Source organism: Phyllostomus discolor, chromosome 3, assembly GCF_004126475.2.
Source record: "Phyllostomus discolor isolate MPI-MPIP mPhyDis1 chromosome 3, mPhyDis1.pri.v3, whole genome shotgun sequence".
Taxonomy (NCBI): Eukaryota; Metazoa; Chordata; class Mammalia; order Chiroptera; family Phyllostomidae; genus Phyllostomus; species Phyllostomus discolor.
In genome coordinates this window covers 49,103,375-49,120,625 of record NC_040905.2, presented here as the reverse complement: position 1 = coordinate 49,120,625, position 17,251 = coordinate 49,103,375, and the positions used below count along the sequence as shown (strand labels likewise).

Sequence of the window (17,251 nt, the reverse complement as noted above, 5' to 3'; positions counted from 1 at the left end):
AATAAACTGGACCCTTTGTCCACTAATATTAAGAGTGCTCACAAGACCTGTGGCCCTGAACTAGGGGATGGCAAAGAAGAGAATTTCAAGATATTGTCAAGGCCAGTGCCTGAGTAGTTTATGTTCTATCTGCAGTCTGTTCTATTAAAAAAAAAAAAAAACCACTCAAACCTCATCTCAAGAATTTATTGAGCATTATGAACAAAAACAGGTGTGGTCTTTAAGTTGAAACTTTTACATGGATAGGAAAAGAAACTCTATGGGAAAAGGGACCAGAAAATAGATTCACTGAAATTAAAGGAAAAACAAGATCAAACAACTTAATTTTCTAAGCATCATAGACTTAAGAATATGTTTGATTTACCAAATACATCTAGCTTGGAAAACCACAGCCAGTTTCACAAGTCAACTTGAGAATTGGAGATACAAAATCATTGAGTTAGATGTAATTCCTAAACTCAGTAAAATCAATAATAGAAAAATGACACAAGTTCTATAAAGATTTTACCTTAAAAAAGATGTTACTGGAAACTATTAGGATAGCAAAGAACTTAAGCAGTTGAGGAACAAAAAAATACATGCCTGATGTGCTATAATACCTCCATTATCATGCCCATGGCAGACATCACTAATTAACCACGTCATCCTTTGCCCACACTGAGCTTCATAATTTCAATACAACTTTCTAGTAGAAATCAGGGTGGGCATTACAACTGAACCTGTTGATTTCCTTGACAGCTATTTTTTTAAATACCATCAAGTCAACTAAATTAAGCACCAAAAGTTTATGTATTTAATGTTCAATGAATTTATAATAAATTTTACTTATTTTCAGGTGTTTCCCAAAATGCAAAATCCTCTTTAAAAGTTTGTATTTTTTCTGTTAAAGAGAATAAAATATTATGGTCAATATAAACTTAATTAACAAAAGATTTTTTAAAAAATGTCACCCCATGAAAGACTTCTAGAAAACTGTTAATTAACTATACTTTTGGCAGCCCTAATTTTTAACCCAATTTGAATTTAAAAATTCAAACAAAATAATTTTTTCTGAGTATCATTAAAATTAAAACCAGACATGCTTGCTTACATGACTTAGGAATTAAAAAATATACAAAGTTTGAAAAAACAATAGTATAATATGTATCTGTAAATGGAGTAAGAGAAAGAAGCACTAATTTTGTCCTTCCAATTTCAATGAAATACAGATCAATAGCAGCAAAACTCCACAGCAAATATATGTGGCCATTTAAGAGTGGTCAATTCCTTCCAAAAACAATCTAAGGTAGAACACAGACTCCAGAAAGGAGATGATCCAAAAGAAAATAAAAACATTCTGGATCTCCAGGATCATATATACAGGTGGGTGATGTTTAACATAAAATAAATAGGAAGGAATGAAAACCTGGATTCAGGAAGTTTTGAGAGTACTATGGAAATAAGTGAGAAAGAGTTCATTTCTGAAATCCTCAAATCTAGCAAGAAAAACTATATGTCTAAGAAACCAGAAGGTTCCAGCTTCTTAGCCTTATTATATAAAGGCAAAGTTAAAAATGACAATGCAATGTCAGGAATATAAATAAACACCATAAAAAGGGGAATTTTCCCACCCCAAGCCCAACCTCAACTGGTACTAATACTAAAAATAATAAACTGCTCTGAGAAAGTATGTTTTACTGTTCATTAGAGGAAACTGAGTATATCTGAAAATAATGTTTCAGTGAAGTTCTTTCAGGGCTGTTAAGTAGGCATGACCTAAAATTTTACAAATTTTACACATTGTAGAGCTCCTTTTGTATACCCGTTCCTACCTTTCCCCCATATTGCACTATACTGTATACTACTTTTAAGTATAAAGTATACTAAACATTCCTGCCCAGAGCATTTTTTTCTCCTTTAAAACAGGAGCAAAACATGAACCATCTGTAAAGACTTGATATTCCTAAAGTGTATATAAAACCTTTAAAAATACATTTGTATCCAACTGTCAATTGGTACTTTTTCATTTGGTCAGGCCACTTATTTGGAGAACAAAGTATTTGAAACTTGCCCAAGTTGCCAAACTATATTTGGAGGTAAAGATGGACCAACTCTACTCCATAAGACAAACTATTTTGAGTAAATGAGCATGACACCCGAGTTAATACCTGGACAGTTATTGCTGGAAAGAGCTTTAGGGGCAAAGAGAAACGCTCCTTTAGCTTACCTTTATGAGCCTTCTTTTTTTTCAAAGTGGCTTTAATCTTAGTGACAGTATGTAAACAGAGCACTTACTACATAAAACCTTTGTAATTAATTAAAGAGGAACTCTAAAGACTTACCAAAGGTCCTTCAGAGGGCCAATTAAGGAAAGCCAGCTTTCCTACCACTGACTGAAAGGAATGAAAAGGAAGGTAAGTCAGGGGCACCCATTGCCTTTCTTTCTAGAAAAACAAGTGTCCCAAAAGTGCACAGCCTAGACCAAGACTCTAGCCTTCGGTAGTGAGTAACAAAAAGCTGTGACCAACCAGACTTACCTCCTGGATGCGCTTCCTAGCTCGCTGAAGCACTTCTTCATAGCCCTTCTGCCGCAGTTCGCTAAGGCTTTCGTAATACTCCTCGGGGTCATCGGTCTCAGTGAAAAGTACCTGGGAGAGGATCTTCCAACCGCAGGTGTCCAGGCCGTGCCCCAGGTAGACCTGGAGCTGGTAACAGAGAGTGTCGATCTCCTGTTCGGTCATCTCAGGGGCCCCCCCAAACAACACGGTCCACATGCCCGAAGGCTCCTCGGGAAAGACGGGCAGGCACGGCTCCAGCTGCGAGTTCACTGAGCACAGTTGCTGGTGCACAGCACGCAGATCCTGAAAGGAAAAGAGCCCGGCCCAGCTGCACTCTTCGGCTGTGGACTCCAGTTCACCGGTGGGTAGCTGTTGCTCGGCGTCAGAAAGCGCCTGGGAGGCCGGAGATGCCTCGTCTTCCCTCACCATTTCCAGCACTTCGATCTCCTCCGAGACCGCCCCGCAAGCACTCACTACTCGCACAGAGGACACCGGGGCCTCCTTGGGCACCGGCTGGGATGACGCTGAGGCAGTGCCCGCTACATCTCTGCCTTCAGACCCCTTCCGGACCGGGCTGGACTTGGCCCGCACTGGGCTCCTGAGAGGGCTCTCTGCTCCTTTGCCGGCTGAGCTCCGCAGCAGTGAGTCCCCCCGAACGCTGCGCGCGCTCCGCGGAGAGCCTCCCTCCGCCCAGGCTGGGCTCCTCCGGGGCCCTGGGCTCCTCCCCAGAGTCGCAGAACCGGTGGCCTCCGGCCGCCCCTTGCCCACGGGGCTGCCTGGCCCCCGGGTCCCTTCGGACCCCGCCGTGCCAGTCTCAGCGCCCCCTCGTGCACCCGCCTGCTCCCGGGAGCCGCTCCTCTGCCTCTGGGCCGTCCGGTTGTGGCAGGTTATGGCAAACTTGCCCTCAATCTCGTTCCAGGCCACAATAAACACGAACTTGTGCTTCTCGCGCTCATCAAACACATGGGGCCGCACAGCCACCCAGTCCGACTCGAGCGTCTCCTCCAGTGCGAACGACATGGCTCCGGCGCCAGGCCGCCGGAGAGGCGACGCTGGTCCTGCCCGCTTGAGGACTCACCGGCTGGCTGCGCCGCGCCCCCCGCTCACCCTCGCCGGGCGCCTTCAGCCATCTTAGTGTCCCGGCCAGCTCTCCTCGCTTGCTCGACTGTCCCTGCGCACTCGGATCCACCACACTCCTTTGTGGAGTGGCTCGCGGGAAAGACAGACAATACGCGTCCCTAGAGCAGGTAGTTCACATGGTCACGTGCGGCCGGATCTGTTTACAAGCCCGGCGCTGCGGCAGCGCCCCGAGCCCGCCCCGGCCACCCCCGTGAGAGGCCGCGGTGCTGCGTCTATGGCGCTCTGAAGGTAAGGCGTGGGTCCCGCGGGGCGAGCAGGCCGGTGGGCGGCTGGGGCCAGCTGTGTGTGAGTCTCCGCTGGGCACTCAAGCCGATATCCCTCCCCCTCTTCTCGACCACCCAGAGTCGCCTGACTGATGGATGCGTCTTCTAAACTCTGAGCCTCAGTAACGCCACAATGTTACCATTCTGTTGCTGACGTCGGCGGCTCCAAGAGGGACGTAAACACCGGCACGTGCCGCACGCTGGTGACGCGACAGCGGCGGCGCGCACACCCCGCCCACGCGCGCGCCAGCTCCACCCCTGGGCGCCTGTGTGCTCCTCCGGCGAGCAGCCTTGGTGCCGTCTTTTCCTTTCCGCCAGAGCAGTCGGTTTCTCCCACAAGCTGGAGCTGGAGACTCACAGGTTGCCGGGTCTTAGGGGCTAGGAGTGACAGGTGTACCTTGCGGGCCACGGGCCTCGGGCCTCTGGCTTCCGAACCCCGGAGGAAAAAGGAACAAAGTCTGAGGAACTCAGGCTTGTCGCACTCCAGTCATTTGTAGGGGCCCTCAAATGTAAGTTCGCCTCCGTTGCTCCACTTGGGGGGAGTGGGGGGAATTGGGATTGGTAAATCCTATATTCGGAAAGAAATACATTAATACCCTGAGCGTTACACAAACCATGTGCTAAACTTTGGGTTCCCCCACACTGTTGGATTTTTACCCTAACACTCTTGAGACACAATTTAATATATGAAAGGATAATGTCTGTTGACAACCCAGTAAAACTCCAAGACAAAATAAAATTAAAAGTAATTTCAGTCATGTCCTGATAGTATGAATTTTTAAGTTAATTAGTGTTTTATTGCTTCAGGTTTCATCATTGTATAGTTACATGAACCTCACTGTCTTGAGCCCTTTTGAAGTTGTATTCAATTATCAGAGTTCCCAAAATACACATGCAAAAAAAAATCATGTAAACCTAAAGAATTTTGTTATTCATACTCAACTATGATGAAAAACATTCTTAAAATTGGCTAGTGGATCTTATAGTCCAGCCTATGTCATTAGCATTTTTGTCCTATTAGTGTTGAATTCATATTGGCGGTATTCTGCATCCACAGTAAAGTACAATAAAACTTCATTATTTTACTTTTATACATGTTTCTAAAATGTACGCAAAACCATTTGAAATAACTGCATTGTCAGCTACACTTACTTTTACTTCAGTGTTGTCCTGATCTCTGAATAAACAGCCAAAAATTTTAGCTCTGTTGCTCAGCAGAACATTTTAAACCTATAGATCTGCTTTAACAAAAAAAAAGGAGGGGCACATTGGGCAGCATGACCAAAAAGAAAACAAGACTGATTTTTAAACCTTTTCGCAGTTCTTTATAGGGAACCACACATTTTCAAAGCTTGTAACTGAACCTGTGTCAACTCTCAAACAGAAATCAGAAATACACCTTTCAAAAGGTAGGAAGAAAGAGAACTCATCACAAATCTGTATCACCATCTAAGCAAACTATAGCACACTATAGAAAAAAATTCTTTTCTGCTAAAAAGTACTAAATTTTTTTTTATATAAAAAGTGATGACATGATCCCTTCTCGGCCTTTTGGCTAAGATCAAGTGTAGAGATCTGTTCTTATCAGTTTAACATCTGATATGTCCTCTATTGAGGACAGCATATTAAATGGATTTTTAGAGCAGGGGGATGGTCTAGGAGCTCACTCTGTCCATGCCATATTGGTATTGCACTACTTCCAGGCATAGTGCAGCACCTCAGGGACAAAAACAAAGTGATGACATTAGGGAGGAGGAAGTGGCTGCTGGTGGGGTCGGCGAGGTGACAAGATCATGAGTTACCTTCTTGTAATACTTATAGATAGGTATGAGTGAACAATGAAAGGGTATAGGAAATATTTTTTATTTAAATGTATTGCAGTATTTATCCACAGACATAAAATTATGTCTTATCACAGTAGTGCTAAAGGAAATTGGTTGGTGGACACACTGGTGTTAAATATTTTCCTCCAATACTCTGGTCACTGTGTTTTGTCAAAAGGGTTGTGTTGATTGTTCTTGTTACTCTAGAAATGAAAAGAAACAAACCAAAATTCCCATGGCAAGCTACTGTTGTACTCCACTATTCTTTATTTAGGTCCATATCTGATGGCCAAACAAGATGTCTGAGTGTATAAATTACTCCCTGGGAATAAGTAAAGCTACAGAAAAACCACATAACTATGCTAGCATTGAAAGGGCTTGAAAATGATTATCTGTTTGATTTTTTTTAAACTATTGTGAATTGTTAGGTAATCTGGGAATACTTTAAATCTTTAGAACTTTTAATAAAAACTGTAATAGTTCACATAACGATTTTCAAATTACATAGCATTTTCCTGCACATATTCATTCTATCTTTGTAATAATCGTATAAAATATGCATGAAAGAAATGTCTTTAACTTTATATATGAGAAAATAGTTCTGATTAATTAGGTCAGACATCCCAGGATTGGGAGCAGGGAACAACTTGAGTTCAAGGCCCTGACAGACAACTGTTCTAGTTAGATTTTCTCAGAAGCAGAGACTGAAAAGAAGTCAGGAATGCCAAAATTTATTGGAAGGTAGTGGGGGTGGTGTACCACCCGTGAAAGAAAAAGGATTGAAGCAGGATTGGAGATCCAGAGCAAAAATTGTTTCTTTTATTTTTATTTTTCTATTACAGTTTACATTCAATATTACCTTGTCTTAGTTCCAGGTGTACAGATAGTGATTAGATAGTCATATACTTTACAAAGTGTTTTCCTGAATATTTCTAGTACCTACCTGGTACCATACATAGTACAATATTATTGACTATATTCCCTATGCTGTATTTAACATCCCCGTGACTATTTTTTGTCATTGCCAATTTGTACTTCCTAATCCCTTCACATTTTTCATCCAGTCCCCCATTCCCCTCCCCTCTGGCAACCATCAGTCTGTTCTCTGTATCTATGAATCTGTTTTTTGTTCATTTATTTTAGATTCCATTTATAAATGAAATTATATGATATTTGTCTTTCTTTGACTGACTTATTTCACTAGCATACCAGTAATACCCTCTAGGTTCATCCATGCTGTCACAAATGGTAAGATTTCATTCTTTTTTTTATGGCTGAGTAATATTTCCTTATATATATTTGTAATGCTACTTTTTTATCCACTCATCTATTTGTTATTTTATTGATTTTAGAGAGAAGGAGGTGGCAGGAGGGGTGGGGCAGGAGAGAGAGAGAGAGAGAGAGACAGAGAGAGAGAGAGAGAGAGGGAGGAAGAGGGAAACATTGATTTGTTGTTCTGCTTATATATATACATTCATTGGTTGATTCTTGTATGTGCCTTAACTAGGGATCGAACCTACAACCTTGGCGTATTGAGATAACACTCTAACCAACTGAGCTATTCAGCCAAGGCTGCACTTGTCCATTGATGGGTAATCAGCTATTATAAATAATGCTGAAATGAATACAGGGATGTATATGTTCTTTCAAAGTAATGTTTTGGGTTCCATTGGCTATATATACCCAGAAGTAGAATCATTGGTTATAAGGCAGTGCCATTTTAAATTTTTTGAGGAACTTCCATACTGTTTCCCATAGTGGCTGCACCATTCTGCATTTTCACCAATAGTGCACAAGAGTTTTCTTATCTCCACATCTTAGCCAACACTTGCTGTTTGTTCATTTATTGATGATAGCTGTTATGGTGGGTGTGAGGTGATATCTTGTTGTTTTAATTTGTATTTCTCTGATGCAATAATTGTTTCTTAAAGAAGTTCCCCCTTTTAATGGACATTGTTAGGCCTTACTTAGTGGCTGACTGGGGACCACTCTGAGAAAAGCATAGATGAAAATCTGAAGCTGACTCTGAAGTAACAAACAGCTGGGGACTATCAGCTAACCATACCCCTTGAAGCTGAGGAATGAGTCCTTTCTTGAAGGAGGATCTGACTGACACATCTCCTATCTGCCACAGTTTACTTTGTGTGCCATGCGGATGGATGCACTCCATAATACATTTGGGGAGCAGTTCCTTCAGGGCTCTGGTGGGCCTCTCTTCCTGAGGAAAACTTACAAGAGGAGAGTTAGATGAATAAACTATAGTCTCCATGGCTATAAGTGGTTCCATGGCCACAACTGACACTCTCCCGTCTTCATCATCTGTTCCAACATCTCTCATTTTCTGCTGCCCTCAGTGCCTCATGTGGTGGTGTTTCCTAAACCATCACTTTTGAAGGGTCTGAACTCGAGGTAACTGTACCTGTGTATAGCCTCCGTTACTGCATCACTGCATTTGCTGCACAATAGGTAATAGCTACCAAGAGGCACCCGGTAGGTGACCTGGGTTCCATAAACATTCCTCCCTGCTCCCATCATGTAAAAGCATTTCTGCCACCTCCTACTCATCAGAATTAATTACCCTGACAAGATTGTGATTCCTCTTCTTGCCTGCTGATTCCTGGCCACACAGATCCCAAAGGATACAAGTGGTAGCTATAGCTTGTGGTTCCATGGGATCTTTGCTGTCCCCTGGCAAGAATGCACCCATTTTGGGGACCAGGACCTTCAATCCCATAGAACCCAGAGCTGTGGGACCTCCAGTGTGTCACTGAGAGTGGTGGTAAGTGAAGCCACTCCTACTTTCACCCCTTGGTGCCTAGAGCTATGCATTCTTTCTCTTAGAGACATAGTACCATATAAAGGACTGTAATTCAACATTTATACATATCGTGGAGGGTGGTACCCCCACCCTTGCAGGGTGTTGCCTCTGAGCTAGTGCTTTACCTATTCATTCAGCACACCATGCCAACACTTTTTTTAGCCAGCAGCTTCTAGATGGTAGAGTATATGACATGACCAGTAGATCTGTAAAATGGGTTCCCTGGTTAAATACTAAGTTGTTTCATGTCTTTAGATCAGGCATTCTGTAAGTGGCCTTACAGTGGTGCTGGCAGAGGCCCTGTAGGTGGGAAAGGCAAAACCCTGCTCAGATTAAGTATCTGTTTATTCTGGTAACAGAAATCAATGTTTCTTTCTGGTCAATTTTTATGTAGACCATTTGCTGCCAAGTGACTGGTTAGTCTTTAAGGAATAGTACCACACTGGAGGCTCAGTGTTGCTGTCTGTTGCTGGCAGTTGGAACATTCAAAGTAGGCAGTTACTAGATTGGCCTTTAGACATGGGAGTCCATGTTTTTTGATCCATGCAAAGCCTCCACCTCTGACATTGTGGCCATGTCATCTCTTTGCCTATCATACCAGTGAATGTCAACTGGTCAAGTTATTTTATCCACTTGGATATTTGGTGTCCATACCATGTCAGTGATTTCATTGGGCATTAATGTACAATAAAAATCTTCCAACTCTTGGGAGATTTTTGGATCTCCCATTAAGAGTGGACTCTTGGGTCCACTCTTAAACATCCATCTACATATCTCTTCCTCAGACTTCACTGTCTGTGATGTTTTAATTTTTCTGCTTCGAGGTCCATGTTCATTCACCATTGCCCATGAATCTTTGTACATTTTGATTTCAGGCCACTTCTCTTTTCGCATGAAGTAGATGACCAGTTTTACCTCCTGAAGCTCTGCCCATTGGGAAGATTTGTCTTTACACAGGTTCTCATTACTGTCTTTCACAGCCACCCCTGAATAAGTCTATAATGAAGACAACATCCACTTTTGGTTTTGCACCCATACACTGAATCAGCCTATCCATAAACTAAGCTAGGAGTTTTCCTCCTCCTTCAGCTGGTTGAATGGGAGGCTTATGTGGTCATTCATGTGAGCCAAGGAGGGACATTGCTACATAGTGGATGCCATGACGGGACACAGTGGATGCCATGGGTTCTGGACCCACTGCTTATGTCCCTAGATGTGTTATTCCTTCCTCTTCATGATCAGTTTCAGCTGTACCATTTCCATTTTATGATGGATTGCAACTGGACCTATCTCATTTTATGATTTGTTCCCAACTCACAGTGGGCACTTGGTATCCCAAGGTCAAGCATTCCAACTCTGTCAGGGCCCCATAGCATGCTCGGAGCTGTTATAAAAAGGTGCATAATCCTCTGCTGCAGATGGTGTGACCTTCCATAACCCCAGGTGCCTGGGTTGTGATTCTTCCCCTGAGACTTGCCATATCTTTTATTATTGATACCTCAAATATTATAGAGTATGCTGGAATTTTTGTTCCAAGCAAACTTGCTACTTGCTCTGCAGCCAGGACCTGCTTCAGAGCCATTCTCTACTCTGAGCTCTACTGAAAGCTGGCACCCTCCATATGGGCTAGGGCAGTTTTCTTAGGACTGGAATGTGTTGCCACAAAAGGCTAAGGAGGCTTAACAGTCATTGTGCTTCCTTCATTATAGTAGTAGATGCATGATGCAGCAATCTGTCTTTATTTTGAAGGGAATGCCCTGGCTTGCACCTGATCATGGGCTGTGTAGAAACTTTACTGAGTTGGCAAGTACTTCAATTTTTATAGAGTTTATCTCCTTCCTTCTGGAATGCATGAGTCTTACGAAAGTCTCCACCATGCTAGCACCCTCTTACTCATGCTACCAGATCAGCATGATGTCACCAATGTAATGAGTCAATATGATGTTTTGCAATGTGTCCAGGTGGTCCAGATGTCTTCAGCCTAAATTGCGACAGATGGTGGAAGAGTTAACATGGCCCTGGAGGAAACTTCCTGATTGGGACAGAAAAGTACACATTTGCCAAATCAATCTGCATACTATTTCCAGAGACCATATTATCTGCTATAGCAAAGAAACTACATCTGGTTGGGCAGCTGAGATCAGGGCTATTTCTTGGTTGAGCTAGCAATAGTCTCCAAGATCTATCTGGTTCTGCAAGAAACAGACCAGCAAATTAAATAGATATTTCAGGGACCACCATGCCTGCATCTTTAAGAGTGGCATAAATCTCTGCCATTTCTCTATAGGGTTTTTGATACACTGGATAGTCTGAGGGATGAGGTTTCACAGGCTTCCACTTGACCTCCCCCACTACTGTAGCTCTCACCAACAGTTGCAATGTGTGGGTTGCTCCAACTACCACGTGTGTCAATCTCAATTATATATTTGGGGACAAGGGAAATAAGCACCAGGTAAGTTCACAGAACTAGTGGTCCCTTTCTTTGGCCACTCCACTTATTACCTGGTGCCTGTATCCCTTACTCTAACACAGAGCCTATGATAAAATTCCTGGTCATGAGATATCAGTGTAAACTTGGACCATGTGTTCAACTGTCCTTGAAATGTCAGAATTCTTCCCTTTCCCCAGTGAACAGTCATTTGAGTACATGGCCCAGATCCCTTTGGGGAAGCCCTGGGGAAATCTTTATGTATTTCAGGGTTCTTCATACTGGGACCCAGTCAAAAACCGGTTAGGTCCAGAAATTGGGCAAGAGGTTGGTGGGGGAGTGGGCATGGGTGGCAACTTCCCTCAACCTCCTGCTCATCCACTCTTCCTCTATTTTGATTATACGAGGTATTAAACAGTGCCTTTTGGCTGCTCAGCTATTTTGCCCTTAGGGATGCTGTGTTTTATTAAACATCCCCTAACTGTGGACACTGAGACCCTCTGGATTCTGAGGGTGAAATGCTACCATAGGCCTCTCTTGCTCCTGGGCCTCCTTATTATCCCCATTGCTTTCGGTGAGTAAAATTCTGTGATTGCTTCTCCTGCTGTTAACCCTGGCCTGCAGAGGAGAGCCCCTCTCACCAGCACACTTCTAACACTCTTGGTGAAGGGTATATTTTTTGGGCCTTCCTGGGAAACATAGTACTTCTGGCTTCATGTAACATGTCCATTCCAGCATTTCCACTTCCCTGAGTCTTTTACTCTCTTCCTCTTCTGTATGCCATAGCATTTCAGTTCAGGCTTTGTGAAGGCTATTGCTTTTTTCCAGATTTCTAGGAGTCACTCTAGCTGCAAGTTACAATGTACACTAGGGTCCTAGCTTAAATATTAAATTCCCTTGTCCTGAGATAGTGACCTCAGTGTCAATAAACAATGTTAGTTACCCACAGCTTTTCTTTATCAGTCTGTAGGGTGACAATGAAACTCCATAACAACCCTCCAATTTCATTATCCTTATATTTATCATTCCCCTTACATTTCAAGTGGTTAAATGCACCAGGCAGTGCATTTTTTCCCACAAGTATAGTATCCTAACTCACCACCAGTGAAAATTTAAAAACAGAACTTCCACCTTTTGCTGGGGCCGTTCGTTCTTTACCCATCACTCAGAATGGGGTGCTTAGAGCTAGTCAGGTGGGGTGTGATCTAGTCTCCAAACCTCATCTTCTTGCTTTCTCAGACTGCTTCTATTACCAGCTGTGCCAACTGGGCTTCCTGGGAGGCAGACACTGAGGGAATGAGGAATGTTAAAGGTTTATGGAGAGGAACACCTATGAAAGAAAAAAGGAGGAAACAGGATGGGTAGAGGGGCATGGGCCTGGAATCTCTGCCAGCCCACTGGGAAACCTGGAGTGTTAGATGAGGTGCAGGCCGGATGGAAGTGGCTAGACCTTGATACTACATACAACCTTGTGCAGTCATTGGTAAGAGCCATAAGAGTATTATCATAACTACCATTGTCACAATTCATCATAGGCTGGGGTCCACCTTGAGAAGTGTCTGACCAAATTTTAAAAGCTAAGGTGAATCCTGAAGGTGCTAATCAGCGGGGAGCTGTCAACTAAGCCCACTTTTTGCAACTAAAAAGTAAGATTTTCTTGAAAGGGGATCTGAATAGTGCATGTTCATGATTACTCTTTTTTAGTATTTTACATTATATGTATTATGGCCAAGCATTCTTATTTTACAACTACCAACTAGTGAGAGTGAGAAAAAGAAGAAAGTGAGTCAAGAAATGTTTGAAGCCCTGCAAAGTGATGCCTGACCACTCTACCACTGCTTTATAAGACACAGGAGGTCACTTGGAACATGTTCTCCCTCAGCAAGAGGGGCTTCTCCGGAAGGGATGGAAGAAAACACCATGTTCAGTGAAGTCACAGGAAAGGAGAAAGAAGGGAAAATGTGTTTGCTTAGCTCCTTCTCATCCGTCATTTCCAAAAAATGAAGTTTTACTCCATGGGGAGCTCATAATTCCAAGTTGCATCATCCAGCCCTTCAGGAAACCAGAATTTAGGCCCTGCACTGTGGCATTTCAACCAAACCTGGAAATAGAGGGCAGCTCAGCACCAATAGATTCAACAACCACCCACCCATAGGAGTAAGCCACTCCGCTCTGCAAAGACAGCAGTAGCGGGTGGTCTGGGATACAGGCAGTACCTTCAGAAAGAAAGGCAATCAAATAGAGCTGAGAAGGTGAGCTAAGTTTATATCTGATAAGAAAAATCTAATTTTCATGTTGGATTGAACCAAGAAGAGTAGCATGCTTAAATAAAAACATCAATATCCTTTTAAAGCTGAAAAAAACTTGTTAAGTGTTGTAATAAAAGTAATTTGTGTTCATTGTAGACATATTTGAAACTGCAGATAAACTAAAACAGGAAACTTTAAATAGTACCAAGAAGCCACTTCTAAAACCTTGTATATCTTTTCATACCTTTTTCTATGCTTATTTACAAAAAGGGATCCCATTATAAGTACTATTTTGTAAACTGTCTTTTTTACTTAATAATATGTCTTGAATAACATGCATCTTTAATATCATTTTGAAAGAATCTTTATATCCTAAATTTTAAGTTTTCTTCTTTCATTCTTAATGCTCTATCTAGGGAATTCTATGAGACTCATACACTTTATCACTGTGTTACTTAAGATTCTCCAAGAAGCAGATACCAAGGTGGGATTAGATGTTCAAGAGCTCTTTTGGAAAAACACCTTTGAGGGAAAATGGGGAGAAAGACAGAGGAAAGCGGAGCACTGATACATTGTGAAGGAGAGAAGGGTGTATTCAGTCGAACACATCTTAGAATGCAATGCAGTGTAAGAAAGTTTTTGGTAAGCCAATGGAGAGTCCTCAAGCCAAAGTCTCCTGTCAGAAGAGTTTTGTGTCTCACAGCAACAAGACTGCCTAAGTCTCCGTGCCATAACTCAGTTATTGGTTAGGAGCAACCTGTGGGAAGTGTGGTGGATTCATAATGCAGCAGCTGGGGTGTCAGTATTATGCTTAGAGATCTGAGAAGCAGTCTCATGACTGCCGCAAACACCATCTGTGCTTTAAAAACAAACAGAAAACCTTGGTACTATTTATTCATTAATTCATAACACATTGAGGGCAAAATGAGAATATGATGTGCTGCTCACATTCTAGTAATTGGCTTCAGTTTGAGTGGAGTATCATGAATGTTTCAGAAATTAGAAACAGAAATAGATTTCCAAAATCTCCTGAGGCAGATATTCAGAGTATGGCTTCATTATTTTGTTTGAAATGATTTTTCAGATTCTAAGGTGAGTTCTAAGGATGGGGTTTGGGTTCTTTTTTCAGTAATATTCATTCCTGTATTCATTTTACCTAATACAGAACATCTGTGTGAGTTTAACATAATGAATTAAAATCCCTAGAATATAAAATAACGCTGCATTTCTAAAAATATTTTTGAGCCCCCGCTGGTGTGCCTCAGTGGAATGAGTGCCAGCCTGCAAACCGAAAGGTCTCTGGTTCAATTCCTAGTCAGTGCACACGCCTGGGTTGCAGACCAGGTTCCCAGTTGGGGACATGCATCTGATCGATATATCTCTCAAACATAGATGTTTCTCTCCCTCATTCTCCTTCCCTTCCCCTCTCTTTAAAAATAAATAAAATCTTTAAAAATTATATTTTTGAGAATGAGAACAATGTACACATCCCCAGGTACACATATTTCCTTACTTTCCTATAATGTATCCCATACTATTCATTTATATATATGTATTTACATTTACATCTATATCTATATTTATATATTTTAGTTTTCTGTGGCTGATGTAACAAATTACCACAAACTTCATGACTTAAAACAACACAAATTTATTATCTTAAAGTTCAGGAGGTCAGAAGTCTAAAATGAGTCTCACTGGACTTAAGTCAAGATGTTGGCAAAGCTGCATTTCTTCTGGAGTTCTAGGGAAAAATCTATTCTCTTCCCTACTTTTAGAAGTTGCCCACATTCATAGGTGTGTTGCTCTTTATCCTAGGTCAGCAATGTGGGTAGAATTCCCACAGCATATCCCTTTTCTTCTCAGAGACAGATTCTGCTTCTGTTGTCATCTTTCTCTGACTTTAAAAATATTGGTTTTAACATGGACAAAAACTAGGGGGAGTGGACATGGGAGGGAGGTGAGGAGGGATGGGTGGGTGGGCTGGGATGGGAAAAAAATACTGGTTTTAGAGCTAGAAAAATAAACATCAATTTGTTGTTCCACTTATTTGTGCATTCATTGGTTGATTCTTGTATGTACCCTGACTGGGCATTGAAGCCACAACTTTGGCATATTAACCAACTGAGCTACCCAGCCAGGGCTTTCTCTGATATTTGACTTCTGCCATGTTCCACTTTTAAGGACCCTTGAGATTATATTGGGCCCACTGGGATAATCCAGGATAATCTTATTTTTAAGCCCACTAATTAGCAACCTTTATGCCATCTGCAGTCTTAAGTCCCCTTTGCCATGTAACCTCACATATTTCCAGGTTTCACAGATTAGCACATGAATGTGTTTGGCTGGGGGGCATAATTCTCCCTATCACAGGTGTTATAGTCAAGGCCTCCAAAACAATATCAATTAGAAACAGTTCCAGTGTCTCTTAATCTTCTTCTGGACAATTCATGGGAATGATTCTATAGATTTATTATTCTTGGACTATTTCTCATAGCTTTTTGTAACCGTATATTATCATACTAAGAAAGTTATCTTTTAGTCCTATGGTTCTCTTATATATTATTCTGTAATAACCCACCCAAACCTTAATGATTTAAAACAACTACATATTATCTTCTTGCCTCTGTAGGTTGACTAGCTTAGCTGGGTCATTCTTACTTGGCGCTTAACCAGGTGGGATATCCAATATGATTGTTTTACTCACAAGCCTGGGTCTTCTGTGCCTCTCTATGAAGCCCCTCTCCCCTACAGAGTAGCTTGTCTTATGTATTGAGTTAATCATGCTTTTTAATCTGTTAATGTTGACAGAGTTTAACGTGTGAGATATTTTCTAAAATGTGTCCTTGAGCTCAGTTGGTTGGACGTCATCCTGCAAAGCAAAATGTTTGATTCCCAGTAAGGGAATATGCCTGGGTTGCAGGTTCGGTCCCTGGTCAGGGAGCATTCGAGAGGCAACCAGTTCATGTTTCTGTCTCACATTGATGTTTCTCTCCCTCTTTCTCTCTCCCTTCCCTTCTCTCTAAAAAAATAAATAAATAAAATCTAAGATGTGCCCTGGGATCAAGACCTGTGGAAGAAAGAGGAGGGAGCAGGAGTAGGGAGATCATCGAGCTATGGTGGGGGCTCAACATCCCTGACCTCGTGGCAGCTCTAGCTGAGTTGCTCCCTCAGTGGGCCGTATGTTTACACATTCACCCAGTCATTTGGATATGGGTTGTCCCTGGATGGGTATGACATTGGATAGAGCTGAAACCATTCTCTAAGGGGCTGAAGGCTAAATGAAAGTTGTACACTAGTCCTCCTTATATTCCAGAGCTACATTATAAGACCTCCAGTGGAAATCTGAAACTGTGGATAGTACCGAACCCTGTATATATTACATTTTCTTTTTTACATATATAGCTTTTCACTAAAAGGAAGCACTTTATAGCTTCTCTTTGGCATATGTGAATTGCCAGTATCACTACTTTTGAGCTTCAGGGCTGCTATTAAGTAAAATAAGGGTTACTTTAACACAAGCCCTGTGGTACCATGATAGCCAATCTAATACTTCAGATGGATATTAGATGACTAAAGGATGGGGAGCATATAAAGCATGAATATGCTGGACAGAAGGATGGTTCACATCCAGGTAGGACAGAGCCAGACAGTGAGATTTCACCATACTGCTCAGAATAGCATTTTGAAGTGTTCTCAAATTTTCCACTTAATATTTTTAGGTCATAGTTGACTGAGAGTAACTGAAACTGCTGATAAGGGGGGACTACTCTGTAGTACTCTGAGCAGCTGAGACATCACCCTTCCTTGAGGGCAGATTTTGGCTCTGCCTTTCCGTGTCTCTGCTACAAGGTTTATAGTGCAGTTGACCCTTGAACAATACATGTTTGAATTACACTGTCCACTTGTACATAGACTTTAAAAAATATGTAGTCAGACCCTCCTATTGGTAGGTTTCACATCCACAGAGTAAACCAAAAGTGGATCAAAAAC

At 42.0% G+C, this 17,251-nt stretch overlaps 1 protein-coding gene and 1 non-coding gene across 3 annotated transcripts in view; one reads left to right on the top strand and one right to left on the bottom strand.

Annotated features, from left to right (window-relative positions):
- Positions 1–4,129, bottom strand: part of JMY (junction mediating and regulatory protein, p53 cofactor) — a 101,868-nt gene extending 97,739 nt beyond the window's left edge. For both annotated transcript variants that reach the window (XM_036020457.1, XM_028507524.2), the window contains exon 1: positions 2,517–4,129. In XM_036020457.1, the coding sequence (XP_035876350.1) occupies positions 2,517–3,557 (1,041 nt within the window). In that variant the 5' untranslated portion in view covers positions 3,558–4,129. The remainder of the gene's footprint in view (positions 1–2,516) is intronic.
- A 1,346-nt stretch (positions 4,130–5,475) lies between these two features.
- LOC114513444 lies at positions 5,476–5,659 on the top strand. Its single transcript, XR_003685841.1, has one exon. It is a non-coding gene; the product is annotated as a U2 spliceosomal RNA (small nuclear RNA).
- The last annotated feature ends 11,592 nt before the right edge of the window (positions 5,660–17,251 follow it).